A 21,856-nucleotide genomic window follows, 5' to 3' on the forward strand; every position below is an offset into this window, starting at 1 on the left:
TGTTTACAGTGAGCATAGCTGTCGTCAACTTTAGAAAAACAATATTTTTCACATCAACCTAGATTCACTGTTATGGGCACTTTTTCAAACTGAGAGTGGAGGCTGCATTTTCATTATAAATCTATCTGCCAACGAAGTAATAAATACTATGTAAATTAAATAGGGTGCACACATGTTTTTAGGATGTATTTAGTGGATTCATCTCTGTGCTTGTCCTGTTAGACCTCAGTGCAGCTTTTGATAATGTTGACCATAACATTTTATTACAGAGATCAGAGCATGCCATAGGTATTAAAGGTACTGCACTGCAGTGGTTTGAATCATATTTATCTAACAGACCCCAATTTGTTCATGTAAATGGGGAGTCTTCTTCACACACTAAGGTTACACGGGGTTCTGTGCTAGGACCAATTCTATTTACATTATACATGCTTCTCTTAGCCAGTATTATTAGAAAACATAGCATACATTTTCACTGCTATGCAGATGATATCCAACTTTATCTATCCATGAAGCCAGATGACATACATCAATTAGTTAAACTGCAGGAATGTCTTAAAGACATAAAGTCCTGGATGACCTCTAATCTCCTGCTTCTAAATTCAGATATGACTGAAGTTATTGTACTCTACCCCAGAAATCATAGAAACATGGTGTCTAACCAGACACTTTCGCTGGATGGCATTACTTTGGCCTCCAGTAACACTGTGAGAAATCTTGGAGTTATTTTTGACAAGGATATGTCCTTCAGTGCACATATTAAACACATTTTTAGGACTGCTTTCTTGCATTTGTGCAATATTTCTCAAATTTGAAATAATGCACTAAGTATTTATTTTTCACTCACCCCTTTTTACTCTGTTTATACTCCACTCTGCAATTAATCATTAGTTATTATTAATCTCTGGCTCTCTTCCACAGCATGTTCTGTCTCTCTCCGCTCAGCCCCCAACTGGTAGCGGCAGATGACTGCCCCTCCCTGAGCCTGGTTCTGCTGGAGGTTTCTTCCTGTTTCAAGGGAGTTTTTCCTTCCCACTGTTGCCAAGTGCTTGCTCATAGGGGGGTTGTTTTGACTGTTGGGTTATCTCTGTAATTAGTGAATGGTCTTTACCTTATAATATCATGCACCTTGAGGCGACTGTTGTGATTTGGCACTATATAAATAAATTTAATGGAATTGAGTGGCACAGTGGTTAGCACTGCTGCCTCACAGTTAGAATAACATCTGGAAGGTCTGGGTTTGATTCCACCTTGGCCCAGGCCTGTTCCTCTCTCTGTGTGGAGTTTGCATGTTCTCCCTGTGCTTGGGTGGGTTTCCTCCCACAGTCCAAAGACATGCACTTACTGGGGTTAGGTTAATTGGCTACACTAAATTGCCCATAGGTGTGAATGAGAGTGTAAATGTGAGTGTGAAAGGTTGTTTGTCTCTCTGTGTTGGCCCTGCGACAGGCTGGCGACCTGTTCAGGGTGTACCCTGCCTCTCACCCTATGACAGCTGGGATAGACTCCAGCCCCCCCCCCCCCCCCCCCTCCCTTCCCCCCGTGACCCTGAACAGGATCAGCGGAAGTGGATGGATGGATGGAATTGAATGTTTTTAGCAACAAATGTGAGTGACATTTGTGGCTGTAGCTCAGTGGGGTGGCTGTAGCTCAGTAGGTAGAGCAGGTCACCTACTGATCGGAAGGTCAGCGGTTCGATTCCTGGCTACTCCAGGCTACATGCCAATGTATCCTTGGGCAAGATACTTAACCCCAAGTTGCTCTCCGACCATCCTGTCGGAGTATGAATGTGTGTGAATGCTAGTTAATTAAAAGCACTTAGCTTAGTATAAACATGGAAGTGCTTGTATGAATGTGAGTGCATGGGTAAATGTAAACATGTTGTGTAAGTAGAAAAGCGCTATATAAGAGCTAGTCCATTTACCATTACTCTTGTTATATATTGAAAAATTATTATATTGTTAAAGTAAATAGATATGTTCTTATATAGTGCTTTTCTACTCTACATGATCACTCAAAGCACTTTATACAGCATCTCAATCACACACAATCACATTTTGATGAACACATCAGGAGTAACTTTATTATCTTGCCCAAGGATACCTTGGCATGCAGACTGGAGCAGCCAGGGATTGAACCACCAATCTTCTGATTAGTACATGACCTGGTCTGCCTCCTGAACCACAGTATGGTCGCAACCTTAATTTCTGTTTCTCTTTGAGCGGCACCAAAACATCGACACACTGTATTTTTATGTTTGAGATTGCTGAGATGATTTCAGCTGTCAACCAAAAGTAGTGGAGCGTCTACAAATAGCTCAGTGACAGCTGGCAGTTTTTAGTGAGTGTTATGAAATAAGAAGTAAATTAATAAACAAAACTCTCAACACTGAACTGTCAACATTATTTTCAAACTATTTTAGCTGGGGACAGCTGTTAAAGTTATCTTAATATAACTGAAGGCCCACTGGACAGTTTGACAGGCTGGCTTACTACGCCTACTTACAAAGCCAGTGTCAGTGTGACAGTATAAAGATAATTCAGTCAGACACGTCTCTCTGTAATCAGGCTGTGAAAGTCAGTCTGACACTGATGTGCTGCTTTTTCCTGATAACATTCGTCTGCCTGTCTGGCACAAAGAAATGCCAAACCTCATTGGAAAATGTGGCAATTTATCACTGTGTTCTAGTGATGAAATGACCATATCAGAGGTGTTTGTTCCCGCGAGTTGTGAGTTGTTCTGCCTGATTAAATCACATCAAATAAGCATGTTTAATTTCAGCCCAGCTCTGTATAGAAAGCAGACGTTTAATGTAGCATCTCATCAGTCTGGTTTTTATGTCCTTAAAATTTACAGATAAAGATTTTAATGTATTTAAAGTTCTAGACAAATTGGCAAAGAAAGTAGTCTAAAATAAGAAAACAATGATGGGTAAAGTTTCTTTCCATTTGTTCTTCATGCTTATTTTGCTAGCTAGGAGTTGAATGTTACCATGCAACCTAACGTACAGCAACATAATGAAACCATATGAATAATTAAAAATCATTTTAATGATACAATATAACAGGTAGAATGGCAACTTTCACTTCCCCTTGGAACACCTGTTCTTGGAGAACGGCTTGAAAGTGCCCATTTCAACAGATGTTTAACCACTAGCTGGACATAGTGAAGGAAGAAGGAAGCGTCTCCTTTGCTGAACTATAGCTTCTAACACTCAGTTGAAGAGGAAGTAGTACAACTATTTTTCCTTCAGCTTTTGTATATGATCATTTGTATATGATCCCTCATTTCTAATCCTGTCCATCCTGCTCACTCTCAGTGAAAATCTTAACAACTTCAACTTGGCTGTTTATTTGGTAGTGTCGCCGTCTCCAAAGCAGCGGTCTCACTACCATCTTGTAAATCTTCCCTTTCACTCTTGCTGTTATCCTTCTGTCACAAATCACCTCTGACACTCTACCCACTCCACCCTGCCTGCAGTCTCTTCACCTCTCTTGTGCACTGTCTGTTGCTCTGGGTGGTCATTCCCATCTACCCTCACTACCTCTTCTCCAGAGCATAACTCCACCTCTCCAGGTTCTTTTCCACCTGCTACCTACTCTCACTACAGATCCTAGTGTCTAGCCAATTGTGTCGGCTAGACAGAGAGAGATCCAGCCTTTGTGTCTAGTCTCACATACAACACACTATAAACTTTCCCGTACATCTACCCTCCCAGTACTCCTGTCTACTTTCTTCATCTCGGTGAGCATACCTCCACCTCTCCAGGCTTTCCTCCACCTTTGTCCCCACTCTCACTACAGATCACAATGGGTGTCTGCAAACACCTCATCTGTCAACCTGTCCACCACTATTGCAAACAAGAAGGGGCTCAGAGCCTCAAACCCACTGTACACCTCACCACTTTTCTCTATACGAGAAAAATTAAATGAAAGTTTTGAAGTGACCTGTCAAAATCTGGATTTGAATCTGATTGAGATGCTTTGGCATAACCTCAAACAGGCTGTTCATGCTTGAAATCAGAAAAGGAGCAAATAGTTTTTCACAGCACTGCATCTACTTTCCTTCTCTCTATCATAACAGCCAGCTGTCTCCCTTTACATTACATTTAAAGTCCCTATCTCACCTACACATTCCTGCCTTTTCTTCTCTCTTGCTGCTTCATAACATGCCTTCCCCCTCTCCATTTCTTTTGTTTTCAGCCAACAGTAGCACAGTTTCCACCAGCACCCCGTTAGCCAGCAGCACCGGAGGCGGTTGTTGTTTTAACCTGGGCCCCAACCGATCTGGTATGAAAAGCTCATATTTTGGCAGCATAAATTTTTGATCTCACCATTTGAATTCATTTTTACGTTTATTTTTCCTGGTATTATAATTCCTAAAATAAAATTCCTTTTTTTAATCCCCTTTCTCTGCCTTTCTCAAATCTTTGTTTCCTGTCAGTGACAGTTTTTTAGAACAGTCTCACGCGTGGCTTTTCCCCAAACACTACACTATGGAAACAAACTATTTTATCCAATGCAGAACAAAACTCTGCAGTGTGTCCATCACGCTGCTCTCATTCAGTCAGTGAGCACTCCTCAGACTGCTTTGCCTCTTTTTTATTTTCAGCCTTTTGTTTTGTTGAGGGTGGGTGTCACCTGTCCTCAGTGGCATGTATTAGCAACGGTTCGGTCCCTGTTGAACAGTTCAATGAGATGATTAACAGTCAGTGTCAGTTTTAATCCACAGTTGTTCTCCTGCTGTCAGAGCTGCAGGCGATAGCATGAACAGAGCAGTTTGGGTGAAGGACAGATGCATTTGCAATCCTGTCTCCTCCTAAAATAAGATGTATAAATAAACCTGAAAGTTTAGTTGACTTGTTCCGACATTTGTATTTGTTGTATCAGTTTAAGCTTTGGGAGAACTGAAGTGGAATTGCAAACTGGAATAGAAAATTTCCTACTGCGATGGAAAAGAAGTTACCACAACAAAATACAAACAGGCTAAGTTATAAACTTCAGACACCAACATAAAAAATACATTTAAAACTTTTTAATATCTTTTATAGGGGACCAATTATCCTTATTTTCTGTCATACAGTATATATGCACGAGTCATCTCTGTGAGCTAGATGTTAAAGTAGAGAAGTTGTGGATTTAGAGAAGCCCAGCTATTACAGCTAACAAGGCAGGAAAATTTAGTAACTGAAGAAGCTGAATCAATAGTGTCCAAGGAGGAAGCCAGAACAGGCACATCTTTGGATCTTTGACTGATAATGTTTTAAAAAAGCTTTGAATGTTTTGTCCAGGGAGACAGGAACTGTGGGTGAGGTAACAAAAGAAAGGGTTTGATAAGAAAATTGATGCAATATAAAAGAATAATAGCAGAAAAAATTTAAGGAAGCAGATGGAGGAAAAGGAATACACGAACAAACTGACCACCCTTTGCACCACTTACTGAACAGGCAGTGTTCACTAACAGTACTGATTCAGCTCCCCTGCCACAAAGACAGTTGCAAGAAATCTTTCAGGCCTCATGCAAAAAGTCCTTGCAATGCAACTTGACTATCTAGCAATTAATCATCTGTTCTCTTATTTTGTTGCCATTTCATTCTTTTTTTATTTTGCTTATTACCTCGCCCACCAATAGGTGGAGGGAGGTTATGTTTTCAGTTGTGTTGGTCTGTCTGTTAGCAGGATAACTGGGTTTTGCTGAAAATTTGTTGGGGCGTGGTACAAAGAACGGTTGATTAAATTTTGGTGGGGATCCAGATCACGATCTTGATCCAGATTTTGTTACCGGATTCTTTACCACTGTGAGACAGGGACAATATTCACATATTTGTGTCTAACCTTATGAGGCCAAGATAAGGAGGTCACCATAATTACTGGACAAATATCTAAAATGAGTCTGTAAATGACTTCAAGAACTGGGTAAACTGGGTTTAATATGTTTAGCATTCAAAAGTTGGCTGTGCAGTGCAAAGACCACTTACTAGAATATATTATGTAAAAAGGGAATGTGAATTATGCTAAAGCTTTAATCTAGACCTTTACACTTAGTGTTGTGTGTTCTTTATATTTATATTTAATTCTGCTAGTACCTTTTGTTTTTATTGTTTTAAAAAACTGTAAATAATACCCAAAATGAAAGTGTTATTATTATTATAATGATGATCATGATGATTATTATCATTTAATTTAAAAATGTGTTGAAATCTTATTGAACAATTTGTTAACGAATCACTATAGCCAGGAAATTTATGTAATGACCTTTGGAATCATAGCTGTGTTTTTAAGTGTGTGTGTGTATACCCTGCTTGGAGCCAGTGTGGTCGGAGCTTGGTCCCGTGTTTGGCGTATATTTGGTGTCTCGCGTGGCAGCACTGTGGCGTGTCCAGTCGAACACGTCATTTTTGTCCTGAGAGAACAAACACAATGCCTCGTCCTCGAAACCACACTGGAACTCCCCTGAACACACAGACCACACACACACAAATATAACCTTTACATATAATACAATACATATCATACAATCATATAACTTACAGATAATTAAAACTCAACTGTCAAATTCACAGCTGTACTTTCATGGTCCAAAAAAAATCATAAATATTAAATAAAAACATCATAAATATTAAATAATCTTAATCTGGATTAATGAAGTTACTGTAACATGGCTGACATGCTGCACTGATGCATATCTATGGTTGTTTCCATGTCAGTTGCTGGGCCAGTCCATATAAAAACCAGCTAAATCTGAGAAAACTTCCCACCTGACCACCTCAGAATAAGCCAATTTTTTTGTATAATAACTCTAGGATCAATCGATTTTGTAATCATATATCAGATCTGAGGCTGTATGTTCTGGACACTCAGGTGAAGAGAGGAGCTGAGCTGTCAACTGAGCACCACTTAGTACCTAAACATATAGTGAGGGTGTGCTGGGAAAGCCTGGCAGAGGCCCCAGTCCACCAGATCTTCAACTTCCACCTCCGGCAGAACTTCAACAGCATTCCGAGGGAGGTTGAGGACACTGAGTCTGAATGGACCATGCTCCACACCTCCATTGTTGAGGCTGCTGCTCAGAGCTGCAGCTGCAAGGTGATTGGAAAGGAGAGTTTGTCCATTAGTCGAACCTCAGATTCAGGAGTACAAAGTAGTTTTTAATAGTGGTTGCAGAACGCTACAATGGGCAAAAAGGGCCTGCATCCAAAACGCTCCGGAATGCTCTGTGGCAGATCCAAATTTATGGATCTGTCATTTATCTGTAATATTTCCGGAGAGAATATGGGATGATCTGTCACAGATGTTTAAATGGATATTATCCGGATATGCAACTGATGTTCATTCAGAGTTTGGATTTTTCAGGGTCCAATCTTGTCCGTTTACAGAGAAATCTAAAAAATGTATCCATCAAGATCCGGTCCGCATTCGTCAGGATATTGTCCCTATCTGTGACGGATACAGAGATATCATACCTCGGATAGTACCGTATTTTAGGGCTTTTATTCCAGTGCTAGACCAGGTCTTTATTCTCTCAAGGACATTTGAGTGTGCGTGGGAGTTTACCTCTCCAGTCTATATGTGATTTGTGGACTTGGAGAAGGCGCCCCCTCACAGGATTCACGGGGCATTCTATGGGGGGGTGCTGTGGAAGTATGGGATGTCTGGGCCGTTGTTACGAGCCATTCAGTCCTTGTACAATTGCAGCGAGATCTTGGTTGGCATTACTGGCAATAGGTTAGACTCATTTCCTGTGGGTGCTGGTCTTTGTCAGGGCTGCCCTTTGTCATCGATTTTATTCATAATTTTTATGAACAGAATTTCTAGGTGTAGCCAAGTGGCGGAAGGCTTCTGCCTTGGTGGCTTTGGAATCTCATCTCTGCTTCTTGCAGATGATGTGGTCCTGTTGGCATCATCAGGTGGTGGCCTCCAGCTCGCAGTGGAGCGGTTCACAGTCGAGTGTAATGAGGCAGGCATGAGAATTAGCATCTCAAAGTCTAAGGCCATGCTTCTCTGTCAGAAAAGGGTGGCCTGCCCATTCTGGGTTAGGGATGAGTTGCTGCCCCAGGTTGAGGAATTTAAATATCTTGGGGTCTTGTTCACAAGAGGAGAGCAGAAGATTGTCAGACAGATTGAGCCACGACTGCAGTGATGTGGATGCTGTACTGGTCCGTTGTGGTGAAGAGACAGCAAAGCTGTCGATTTAGCGGTCAATCTACGTCCCTACCCTCACCTATGGTCATGAGCTTTGGGTAGTGACCAAGATCGTGGATACAAGTGGTGGAAATGAGCTTCCGCCGAAGGGTGGCTAGCTTTTCCCTTGGAGACAGGGTGAAGAGTGCAGTCATTTGGGAGGGGCTCAGAGTAGAGCCACTACTCCTTCACATCGAAAGGAGCCAGTTGAGGTGGTTCAGGCTTCTGACTAAACCAGGCTTCTTTCAAACCATTCCAGTGGACTTTGAGGGCCTGTAGGTTGGACAGTTTTCATAGTGTGAAGGTGAAATTTTGCTGGCTTCATTTGATATGCTAAAGTTATGATACAATAAATAAATAAACAAATACATAACTAAATATCAGCTATAAGGGGGTCAGGTGGGAGGCATCTGAAAAGGAAAGTTTTCTTTTTAACACTCTCAACATATGGCTAAACCCTTAACGTAGAAGCAGAAATCCGCCTTTAATCAGGATCCCAATATAGAACTTCATTTGGAAATGTGGTGTTTTAAACCTGAGTGCAGCCTAGTGTGTGACTGTGTGTGTCAATCTGGACAGGTACTTACTGAGATGTGGGTTAACAGGAGCTGGGGAAGGACAAAAGACAAGAGGTGAGTCAGATCAGCTGTAACAGGAACAGATGGCAGCTCCACCATACAAAAACACCCAGTTTCAGTAAAAACACTGTGATCCACAAGAAGAGTTGTCTGTGACATTAATATAAATGTGAAAAACGTGTAGCTTACATCAGGTTGGACTCTGAACAGCTCATTAGCTTTTTAGATTATGATGAAAATTTCAGTTTTAAACAGGAAGCAGAGAAATATAACCAGCAGAAGGTTTGACAGTTATTTGCTTTGTAATTAGATTCTGTGGCTGAACTGTAAATATACCATCACACACAAAACACTGTTCTGTTCATTTTTGTGAAGTTTTGTGAGACTCCCAGGGTGCTTACCCTATTACCTAAACCTGATTCCAACCATAAAACCAAGTGTGAACACTCAAGCAGCTGTTTGAAAGTCTCCCAAATTAAGGCCTGGTTAAAATGTACACACACACACGCACACACACACACACACACATCTGAAACTAATCACAGAAGACAAGCCCAAGGAAGCTAAACCCAATACAATAAACACGAGACAAGTGTCTGACAAAACAAAACAGGAAATGAATGAACATGACAGACCGAAATTGGAAACAAATAACCATAACTTAGATAAATGAACTAGAGAGGTCTGAGGAGACAAATAAGGAACCTAACCAAGAAATATAAAAAGGTACAAAAACTCAAAACTGCAGAAGCCCAAAAAACTAAGAATCAAACAGTAACATTAACAGAATTTGACACTGAAAACAAAATATGCTGGGTCATAACAGTTTCCCTAAATTCTGTTAAACTTTACAGAATTTAGGTTTACAGTGCACAGGAAGTAAATGTCGATCAGTGCATCATCCTCCATTGTTAAATTTTTTATTTACGGTCTCATTTTCACTGTAAAGAAATTAGAAATATTATTGTCATTATTTTTGTTAACAAAAGTAAAATGGGTAAAATAATAAATAAAAATTACGTATATGATAGATAAATGAAAAATAGTTATAAATGATAAGTTTCAATGGAGTCAGTTTTTATTACTGAATTCTTGTCGAATGGTTTGGGGTCTCCATCTTTTTCCTTAAATCAAACAGTTGAACCAAAATGTGTTAAGTGGTGAGATGCAGAGCATCATGTGACCCAGCTGAATGCCATCAGGTGTTCATCATCACTGCATCAACTGATCAAACATGTCAACTTCCTATCTAAGCCCTTGCTGTGTCTGTGGCAAGGAGTTAATGTGATGATCTGGAGGTGTGGGTGGTGAGGCATTCACTGACAGTTACTCAAAACTCATCACAGAGCAGACAAGTTCAGGTTCAGATCGTCTGATCTTCTTCTCCTTGTGCTTTATGTGTACTGTGTTTGCGCATCATCGTCTCCCACTGTGAACATTCACTCCTTTTTTCCTCTGATTGTCAGCCTGACTTCACTTCTACTCCACTCATGTATTTTTTTGTGTTTTACTTTGACATCCAAGATTTTTCCATGTTCCCACCAGGATTTATGTGTGACAGCTCAACACTTTGGACATTTATAGCCTTATTTATTTTATTTTATTTTTTACCTAGTTTTATTCTGTTTTCCTAAAAGAAGTGTTATAATTTCTGCGGTGAGCTCCAGTAGATTTTCTTCCTGGACAGGCTGTGATCAGCTGACCTGAGTCATTTCTGAGGTTTACTGCTCTTTGTGGCGTAACTATATTCTACAATATATAAACCCATGTTATACAAGCAGTATGACTGCTTTCTAACCTATAGTTGTTGAGAATTTCACCATTTGGAAAATCTAATCAAACTCTAATTGCTCAGTTACTCTGCAGCCAAAGTGAAAAGCACAAGGCTACTTTTCTGGGGAGTTTTATTGAAGCTTTATCACAGAGTACATTTTGAGTCTCCATATAATTCTGAAACATGCTGGAGCCAATCCCAGCTGTTAACTCATGCCACTGCAAAAGCCAAAAGACCTTTTGCAAGCTCTACACAAATGTACATAGTTGAATATATGTAATTACTAACAACCCCACACAAATGAACCATCAAAGATTTGTAACAATGCCTTCAGGAGTGCACTATAAAACTCCAGCGTGTAAGACAAATATAATATAATAAATTTAACTCATTACATCCATTAGAAGAACTCTACAAATAACACATTTTTACAATATTACTCCTATTTTACCAACACAATCATTATAATATTAATATTATTTCAACTGTTTGAAAATATTGTATTAAGTTTCACAACTAGATAAACAACCAGGCAGCACAAATATTGCCAGATCCTCACACAGATTTTATTAGCATATGAATTACATCATAAACTTCAATGTAATTCATTAACTCCTAAACCAGCTAAATGCAGTGCACTTATAGCAGAATCCTTCAGTCTGAAAGTGCTGCAGTAGGATAAATCAGCAAAGCGGTAAATAATGACATCCAACACCACAGATGTTCAGCCAATATTTGCATTCTCGCTCTTGTTTGGCAAAGGTATGATATACAGGGACAACATACCGCTGTATGTGATGATGCGTTCAGTGGAGTCTCCTTCCCCATAGCGGGTGATGGGTGTTAGGCGGACCAGGTAGGATTCGGGTTTGACGAGTTCAGTTAGGTTGTGGGTTAGGAGCTCCCCCTTCTGGATGGTTCCCTCCATGGGAATCTCCTGCTCCCACCAGCGAGACTGACCCATCTGAGAGAAACGCAAAGCTTGTTTCTATAATTTGTTTAAATAACAAGTTCATTTATATTAACTCAACATTTCAGTCTAAACTCAGTCTCAGCCACAACCAAAGCATGCCAAATGTTCACTTGTTGACTCTTCAAGCAGTGACTCAGATTTTTAACTTTTTTTTTTTTTTGGCAGTCTTCCCAAAACAACAGGAATATTCTGTGTTAACACGAAGTAGCTCGTGTGGCCATTGTTACCATAACCTTTGATTGTATGCTGACAAGCAAAAGCTATGCGAAAACCCTAAACTGATGGAGAATTAGAAATTGTGGAAACTTTTAGACGCATTTTTGTTTCCATGCTGCCTTCTGTGCTCTAGAACAACCATATCTCAGCTGGCTCACAATGAAAATTAATTTTTCTGAATTTTGCATTTTTGCTGGATTTTAGTGTGAATTTAAAGAGGGTTAGGAAGAGGTGTTGCAGAAATGTAATGTATAACAAAATGTCATTTCTGAACATAAACCTATTCTAGTATAATACAAGTATGAACCTGTACAGAACACAATATGGAATCTTTAATGGCTTACCTTACAGGGAGCTGATCTGTCACTATATGGTGTCTCCCACACCAACACAGTGTCCCCATTATTAAATTTCAGTCATTTTTTTAGTACACTATACAGTAAAATCTCAACAGCAACAATAACTAATTTCAAGAATAACAAACTTCTTCACAATTACACATTTCTCCTCATTTGGCTTATTTAGTAATGACTGTAGCAGCTTCTGTAATAGCTGCAATCAGTCAGTCATTGTTTTACTTTTTTACACTTCAGCGACACATATTACAGTTTATCTTAAATCTGTAAAACCAGCTTTTCAAAAACCATCTACATAAATTAAAAACAAAAAACAATAGATAGCCAAAAACATATACATTTATCCAACATTAAAAGATTTGAGCCAGGAATGTATTAAAATTGGGACTTTTGTTTTTTCATCAGTGCAAAATGCTGTGTTCTTTAAAATAATCTTATTTATTTATTATTTTCAAATTTCACTTGGTTTGAATTTCTGTATGGCATTAAATTTGTGAAGCCATTTATTAAGCTCTCAGAAAACTTGAGACACAAAGTGTTTAAATACTTATTTCTGTGTACAACTTAAAATCTTTTCCAAAATAAAACTTTTTGATGTTTCTCAACCACTTTGTTTCCCTCCTCATAACTTTTTCCCCCGTCAGCACTTCCTCCTTCTCAGCAGCACAATGCTCTGTACAAATGAAAAGACAAGCCAGTTGCCATGGGAACACATCCTCCTGCTGCTCCTTATTCTCTTACGTCAGGCTGCTGCAGGGACCTCCGGTACAGTTTCAGGAATCTGTGCTGCAGAAACACTTTGTACATGTATGCATGTGTATGTATATATCTACAGTGTACTGTGTACATTTCACTTTTTTATTTATAATGACATTACTCCTTGTACAGATAAAATTTGCATGTATTTGTTTGATGTACCTGAAGGCTATAAGGTTAAAAGGCTACAAGCAAGGGCGTAGGAATGAGTTTACTATTGGGGGGGGGACACATATTGGAAACCTGACAGAGCCATAAATACTCTGAGCAAAGCATAAAAAATGATCTTTTACGTTCTTCTTTTTCAAATGTGTCTTGGAAAAATAGTGTTGTGTACACCTATATTATTGCATGTATAATTTACATATGTTTTATAATAGTAAGACGTGGGCAAACCACCAAACAAAATGGCTTGAGTATTTTATCAAGCATAATGACCATGTCATTCCAGAGCTGTACGCTTACTTTATCAGGTGGCCGCACTGGTACTAGCAGGCTTAAATATTTCAGTAGCACAAAAATAATTTAGTAGCACACACAAGAGCAAAGTCTGATATGTTTTATTGGTCAAAAACATTTAACACTGGTCAAAAATGCATTTATGTAGGTTGACTGGCAATAGAACTGGTTCTTTAATTAAACGACGTTCTGACATGAAAGAACCCTCACAAATAATGTAATGAACAAATTATTCACTTTTTATTATAAACCTTAAGTAAAAAAAACAGCTATTAAATGTGCCTATTCAGTTTGAAACTCTATTTGTTTGGCCAACAAAAACAAAATCTAATGAATAAAAATAAATATCAATAAAAATAATTGATATTATTATGCTACTTTTCCACCGCCCAGTGCTGGTGTCAGTGCTGGTGTCGGTTTCAGTGAACTGGCAAAATGCTTAAGAACGGGCTTGCGTTTCCACCGCGTTTTTCTGAACTGCTCCTTTACGTACGAGTGTGGGCAGGTCCAGAGTCGTTCAGAGGGGGGCGGGGGAGCGCAGTGACATGACGCTATGTTGCGCCTTCAAAATAAAAGCACACAAGTTAAACAGCCTTATGTAATTTCATTCATTTTGATTAGTTGAAAAATTCCTTCAGCATTTACTGTGCACCACAGTGGTAGGAGGACTGCTGTAAATGGCAGCTGGAAGGCTGAGCAAGCAGATGAGAGTGGTCATGGAGACTGGGCTAGGCAGTAAACCACTGGCAGGTGTGCCTTACAGGATCATAAGTAAACTCTAGCTCAGGGACAGGGAAGATGGCAGCCAACTTTGGGATCAAGAAAAGCACTGCCAACTCAGTCACATTCTTTACGGCCTTTGACATAGGAAAATAACCCAGACTCATGATCAGGTGATTTATGAACTGGCTGAATAGCCTCAAAAACATCAGCTTACTCAGCATTACTCTTTGCACTTGTGGAGACAGAGGTGCGAGAAATGTGAATCTCCATGACACTGGATACCAGTGAGGATAAGGAACTGGGCATTGGATGTTTTGCCATAGTTGGCTCAGGATAAGCAGAGAACTGGCAGGATGAGAAGCCAGAGGCAAGTAGACTGGATACTGCCGGTCTCAGGCTCGAGGCTGTCTGGCTTGCTGTAAGCTGTAAGCTGGAGAATTGACTGTGCATTGGCAGGCTGATGGCTAGCTTTTTACACTAGCTGGAGCAGGTTGGGATTCATGCATATCAAGGAATAAACAGAAACAATTAGAAACAATTTAGTTTCTATTTGCCATACAACCAGTCAAGGGAGTAAGCCAAGTCATAAAGCTGTTTTTAAAATAAGGCACCTGCTGGATCAATAGCTCCTCAGTCCACAATGTTTCATGAAGATTTAAAAGGTGCAAATAAAAATGCAGGACACTAAGAGGAAAAGAGGCAGATACCAAAAAAAAAAAAAATAACTAATGAACTTACAAGTCTAAAAATAATGAAAGGCACTGAAGAAGAAATACAAAATAACTTCAATCAGAAAGAAACACAAAGAATAAAATGTTAAAGAACTTGAACACAAACACATAAAGAGGCAAATAAGGAGGAGGGTGGAAAAAAATGAAGAGGGGCTGGTGAGAAAATGGACAAGACTATAAACACACAGAAAACCAATTGACCAAAACATAGATGAATCGATTTTGGGTAGAGAAAGTGATCTTAAAGGTGGGGTAAAACAAAACAAAATAAAACAAGTACCGCAGCACAAAGAAATGACAAAAGATTTTAGTTTTTATGCTTTACATTAAAGCATAAATTTAATTTTTCGCAGATCTATTCCAGATATGAATATCAACAATAAAAATGTATTAATACAGCAATCATTCAAAGGTTAAGCTACCAGGAGCAAAATACCAACTGCCTTCAGGTACTCATCCATCCATTCATTTTCATCTGCCGGCCGTGGGGGCAGCAGCCTAAGCAGAGAAACCCAGATCTCCAGCCACCTCCTCTAGCTTATCTGGGGGAACACTGAGGCATTCTTAGGCCTGCTGAGAGATGTAATCTGCCCAGCATGTCCTGGGTCTGCCCCGGAGCACCTCACCCGGAAGGCATCCTAGACAGTTGCCCAAACCACTTGAACTCACTCTTTTAGATGTGGAGGAGTAGTGGCTCTACTCTGAGCCCCTCCCTGATGACTGCACTCTGAGCCCTGTCTCTACGGGAGAGGCCAGCCACCCTTCAGAGGAAACTCATTTCCGCTGCTTGTATCCACAACCTCATTCTTTTGGTCACTACCCAAAGCTCATGACCATAGGTGAGGGTAGGGACATAGATCAACCAGTAAATTGATGTCTTTGCTTTTACACTCAGCTCCCTCTTTGGACAAACTGTGGTTTGCATAGAAATCCAATAACAGAACACCACTGGGGTTCAGCTCACGCCCCTTCAGATCTCACTGTTGTTGCCCACGTGAGCTTTGTAGTCTCCCAGTACGATAACAGAGTCACCTGATGGAGCATAAGCACAAACAACAGTTAGGACCCATTCCCTGACCCAAAGGCAAGGAAAGAATCCTCTCATCCACCGGTGAAAACTCCAACGTACCGGCATCAAGCCGAAGGGATACAATATTGTTGGAGACAGGCGGATTTGCCCCACCCAAAAATTACACCACAGAGGAAAAAAATACTTGGTTCTGAAATCTTTAAGCGTTTTGAGACATTATGAGATAATTAGCTTTCTAAGTTATATAGCTTCAGTCATGTCAGTGAATAATGGAATAACTATTTAGTCATTTTCAAACAAATGATGAACATTAGATGGCTTTAGGTTTCTGTTTATTGTCGACTACAAACAGCAGGTGGGAAAACACTATGACTTTAAGAAATGAGAAATTAATATACACATAATTTTTAATACCTTCGAAAAACTTTAAGAAAACTGAATTGACAGTTTTTTAATATTTGTTAAACCCGACAGATCACCTGTAATTACATCTGTGAAAGCATAACCATTATGCAACTGATCGTTTTAGCAGAGCTTCACTCCACATGAAAGCCTGAGAAAGGCTGAGCAAGGGTTAAACAGAGAGGCTGTGTCCTATATGTGTCAGAGAACGAGGGAGGATTACTGCCAGCTACTGCAATCTGGCCAAAGACCATCTCCCGCTCTCTTACACACACACACACACACACACACACACACACACACACACACACACACACACACACACACACACACACACACACACGTTTGTGCTTCTACATTTGTGAGGACCCTCACCATGAGCTTCACCTACACCTGACTCTTAAACTTGAAAACCAAGCATAGAAAAATAAAACTTAAGGCCTCATATGTTCCCCACATGGATAGAAGAACAAAGAAGCAGAGGCATGTTTGACCATCAGATTGTTTTTCACACATGACTTAAACACACTGCTGCAAGCTGCATGTCACATGACATATTTTGTGATGTCCTTAATGCACGAAGAAACACGTGCAGGAGTAAAATCATTATGGGCTAACTAGGTATGAAAAAATCCATCCATCTGTCCATCCGTCCATCCATCCATCCATTTTCTTAATTGCTTATTTAACTAGGGTTGCAGGGGGGCCAGAGCCTTTCCCAGCCGACACTGGGAAACAAGTCGCCAGTCCATCACAGGACTAACACATAGAGACAGACATGCTCACAGCCACGGCCATCCTGCAGCCAATTTACAACCTAACATGCATATCTTTGGACTGTGGGAAGATGCTGGAGTACTTTGAGATAAACCCATGGATGAACATGGAGAGCATGTAAACTCCTCTTTATTTGTAAAGACTGAGTGCACATCTGATGTTTGGATCAAACACATAAGACAGCACAGGAGATTAGGTGTAGTGTACTAACACCAAGACATGTGCAGGATTCACTGAGTCCAGCTTTAGAAAGAAAATTTTAAGTAGAGTGAAATATAACAAATGTTTCATCATCATAATGAGCAAAGGATGTGAAACACTAGGAATGATTACAGTCCAGATTAAAGTTTAAATTATTTACCAAGTGCACAAATTTATTAACGTTACAACATGAATGAAATAAAATTCTAAACAATACCATTAACTTCTGTCCTGGAGGTTTGTGAACTGGGATTAGGAATCTTTTTAGAAGCTTTCAGAGTGCAACACATTCTCTGGCAAGGCCATCCAATACTACTGAATAAAATTAGGGCAGCGTTGTGGTCCTTCACTTCTGTTGCATCAGATTTGGTAGAGCTACAAGTTTCAGTTGAGACAGTTTCAATTTCATCAGTGTAACTGACTCACTGTTATGTATAGGATCCATTTGAAGCTTACTGTATCTTTAATTTGCTATTGAAGGATAACTTACTGTGAGAAATTCATGGCTGTACTGTGTGCACGTCTCTCTCCCACTCTCATTATGTGTACATGAAATCATTAAGGATGCATGACACTTGGCTTGAACTTGACTTGAAAATAACCCTGGACCAGACTACAGTTAGCCCCTGATAATTATTTGAATGAGTACAGAATACCTGAGCTTTTAATGATGGAGTACATCCACCGCTGTCTGAAACTGTAGGAGTTCATACTGTTATTGCAGTGGTATGTGCTGTAGCCAAACATTGGTAATGGTAGCAATGGTACCAATAAATACCATTGGTACAGATGAAAGCACGCATGGGTTTGTGGAGTTCTACTTTGTCTAATGTCTGATGCAAACTTAAAATAAAAGTTCCTGATTTAAGCATTTTTGTCTTTACAAAGTACAGTAACTTTAAAATTATTTTCCAAAGGCTTCAACCAAAAAAGGATGCTTTTGAACCACAGCTGTTGAACTCGCTCGAGTTATTCATAATCTGTTAGTAGACTGAATCAGTTTTAAAGGGGACCCATTTCCACTTCCATATTTTTTATTCAAAACACAAATTTATTCTGTTAGAGTAGCTTTGCATGATTCACAGTTCAAAAACAAACCATATTTATCTTATACGTCTTCCTGAAGCTAGAAATGAAGTAGTTTATTTAATAAAACATTGATTTTAACATAACAACCCAATAATTTTTAGACCTTCTCATAATCCAGTGTAAAACATTTAAAGCCTAAGATCCATGTTATTGGATTTTAGACAATTAAAGAACTCATAGAAACTCTGGCAGAGCCTCCCGAGTTACAGCATTGACTGAGGTGATGACCCTGAGGAGCCAGCCCTAGTGTGTGTAAACAGACTCACACATGGACTTACACCTGGAGAATTTCATATTTCTCTCCATCATTAACCTCCCAAACCAGTTTGCCTTCATTAAAAGCCTTCATTTATCAGCTGTAACAATCAAACCACATTTGATCTTTGTCTTTCATCACATTTATGACTTCAAACACCAAATGCTTTATCAAAAACCTACATTGCAGTTCAGCTGTGAACCGATTTGAGATATATCAGAAGAGAACAGGCAATTTCACCAGCAAATAAAGGCATTTGTGGGGAAGACTGATTATTTCTTTCAAATAACAAATCCCAGGCATCTCATCAGTGAGATGTGGGATGTGTTCTATACTGACCTGTCTTATACCAAGTCTGTAGGCCAGGATTCGATCCACAGCGTTGGGCTCCATCTGAGTCCACTGCAGCTTGAAGCCATAGACTCGCGGTCTGTTCTGCCATAGAGCGCTGTAGGTGTCGTAGTAAAACTCTGGAGGGTAGGCTTTTCCTGAGGAGACACCGAGGTCAGAGGTCATACAAGGCTGGACTCAGATCCAGTCAAACATAAATATAAAAGAGTGTTGTTTCGATGCGTTTCGGTGTGTGACACTATGTTGTTAAGAATGGTCACTTCTATTTTTTGTGCTCCCTACAGCTTTAGCTCCTAATAGCTTCTGTCTGATTATGTATTCCTTGCTTGAAGGATTCACTGAGATCAAAGCCTCTCACAGAGCTGAGTCCTGATGAGCTGAGGATTTATTTTATTTTTATTTTAAAAATAGCGTTATTCTGTTCAGATTCCCACCTCCCTTTACCGTCCTGTGCCCGTCACAGCCATTTTTCTATTAATAAGATGCGGTTTGATCTCTGTTGTTTAGCACTTTCACACATTTTGCTTGCTGAGTAGTTGTAGCAGCAGTAATTAATGTATTTGGTCTATATACAATTGAATATAAAGGTATCTCACTTGTTGATAATGGCCTTGGAAACTGAAACTGAACTGTGAAGTTGCAGACCAATTACCTTTATGCATTGATATGGTGATGCTTGGCAAGATAGCAGGTGAAACTACTAACAAAAGCAAGGCTGGCTGCCAATTTAGCAAAAACTGTTACACGAAATACCAGATAAGAAAATATTGTGTTAAAAATATATACATTTGAAAATTGGTTGAGTGACTATATTCTATGCAGTATAATAATAAAAAATGCAATACAGACCAGCATGGTGAGTAGCACTGTCTTGGCTTTATCGCCTTCATGTCTCATGTCCCGTTGTGTTGTGTTATATGTGACTGTTGTAAATGAATGGAGTGTGTTCTCGTGTATTTATGCTGACATTAGAGCTTTAAAAAAATAAGTGAAGGAGAATCATTTTTTCTGTTTTGACTTGAATAGAAAGATATGAATCAGCCTATAAAAATTCAGTTTCTTTCATCTGTCTGAAGTTGTGAGTAACAGCCAAACTGTCTGGCGAGTCCTCATGTTGGCATTTTGTCTCACAGTTTCATGTTTTGCTTCTGTCACTTTTGTTCTGAAGCTTTACGTTGTCTCATTGGTCGCTACAGGATGAGCGAGGTTTAAAATGCCACCAGTGTGTTCACACCTGATTAACAACGCAAACTTCACCTCAGCAAATGACAAGTCTGGCATAATCACCATCATTTTCTATCATCTCTCCATCCTGAGCTTACAACTCCCCTTTTTAAACACTTTCTGCTGCTGTCTGCAGACCGCACTGCTGCTCAGCGGCCAGCCCTGATAAGAGGCTTAACACAGCGGCAAGTCTTACAGGAACTCTCTCAGCGCTGACAGGGTGCCTCTGCAGGGGAGCTTTCCTTTGGAGAAGACGGAGATACAAGTAGGCTCAGCCAGAGCAGAGACTGAAACTCTGTTTAGGCTGAAATTCAATGACAACTCCAAATTCATGCAAGAACAAAACCAGATCTCTGTAATCACAGAACAGGATTTCTGGTCCAATTTCTTCTCTCTTGTGCAGAACACATTTTCCCCCCTATCTACAGATGAAATATAACAACCTTGCTTTTTTTAAAAAAAAAAAAAAAAAGAGAATTTCTAATTTCGGCCATTACTGGATAAAAATGCTTAAAGAGATATACTGAAAAACTGTAAACATTTATAATTTGATCTAATCTCAGACCTTCACTGATAGATGATGGCTACTGGGTTACTGTTCATATTAAGAGTTAAGCACTAAGAGTTTCACATTTACCTTGGGGAAAAAAAATGCAGGGCAGTTTTTTTTATTGAATGTAAAGTTTTATCTAAAAAAGCAAACATATTACAAGTGTCACCTTTTATAAAGATGTCTAGATTTTGGACATTTCAGTATAGTTTTGGAAGAATGAGATGTTTTAAATAAGGAATGTAGATCATGTCAGGACAAAATAAGCCGCTGTGAATGGATCCAAAATGGGTCCAGATGGGATGAGCTGGGAAATGAACAGAGCCAAACTGGATCCAAGCCTGATCCAGTCTGAATTTGTGACCCTTATCATTTTGGTTCCTCACTGCCGTGCAAGTGGGCTTGTACATCTTTGCTGATCCGTTATGAAGTCTTTGATTTCTTTGGGCAGATCTGGTCCTGGATTGACCCACTGAGACTGATTCAGGTGATTTTCAGAGGAAATATGTTGAGCTTAGGACTCTGAATTTCAAACACTGTATTACCTTTTAAACTGTTGTTTGACATAATTTATTGACTGAATCTGAATCTGTGACCAAATTTAATACAAAATGTAGTCAGACCAGCTTTACACAGATATGTTCATTTATTTGATTTTTCTAGTGGCCAGAGCTGCGAGTCTTTAGCAGCTTCTAGAGCCTCAGTTATGGACTCTTGTTGTACCTCTTTTTCATCCAGGACCTGTGTCTCATGACTAATATCCTTCTGGGTTTCCCTGATTTTGGCTTCAAGCTGTCTTCTCCATGGGGGATTTCCTTTACATGCATCCTTCATGTTATACCCAACTGCTTACCCACTTGCCATCGCAGTAATATGAGCTCATTGGTTTCAGTTATACTAATAGTGGGAATTGTGCATAGAGCAGTGTTCACATTTGCATGCATCTCCTCTGATAGGACCTTGTCAGTGAGCTGGGGGGAGCCGTGCTCTTGGTTAGGTGGCTACATTAAGTTTGGCCACAATCTTCATCCTCAGCACAGTAGATGTCATGATCCCTGAGTCTTCCTAGCTGGCCTGCCTCTTTTCTTTCTTTTCTCTCTTTTTTTCTGTGGGTGTTTATGTGTGTGTGAATTATTTATCTTGGTTTTACGGTGTTTCCTCAGGTCTCCCTGCCCCTCTGTCATTGCCTCACTTTTGGTGAGTCAGTTGATCAACTCACCTGTTGCTGTG

General features: G+C 39.7%; 1 protein-coding gene across 2 annotated transcripts in view; it reads right to left on the reverse strand.

Moving 5' to 3' along the window:
* The window catches only part of mdga2a (MAM domain containing glycosylphosphatidylinositol anchor 2a), a 153,893-nt gene that overhangs the window by 13,795 nt on the left and 118,242 nt on the right, over positions 1-21,856 (reverse strand). For both annotated transcript variants that reach the window (XM_030719301.1, XM_030719302.1), the window contains exons 10-13: positions 18,841-18,989; positions 11,319-11,496; positions 8,768-8,788; positions 6,297-6,452 (exon numbers count right to left, since the gene is read on the reverse strand). In XM_030719301.1, the coding sequence (XP_030575161.1) occupies positions 6,297-6,452; positions 8,768-8,788; positions 11,319-11,496; positions 18,841-18,989 (504 nt within the window). The remainder of the gene's footprint in view (positions 1-6,296; positions 6,453-8,767; positions 8,789-11,318; positions 11,497-18,840; positions 18,990-21,856) is intronic.

Source organism: Archocentrus centrarchus, chromosome 22, assembly GCF_007364275.1.
Source record: "Archocentrus centrarchus isolate MPI-CPG fArcCen1 chromosome 22, fArcCen1, whole genome shotgun sequence".
In the NCBI taxonomy this organism is placed as follows: domain Eukaryota; kingdom Metazoa; phylum Chordata; class Actinopteri; order Cichliformes; family Cichlidae; genus Archocentrus; species Archocentrus centrarchus.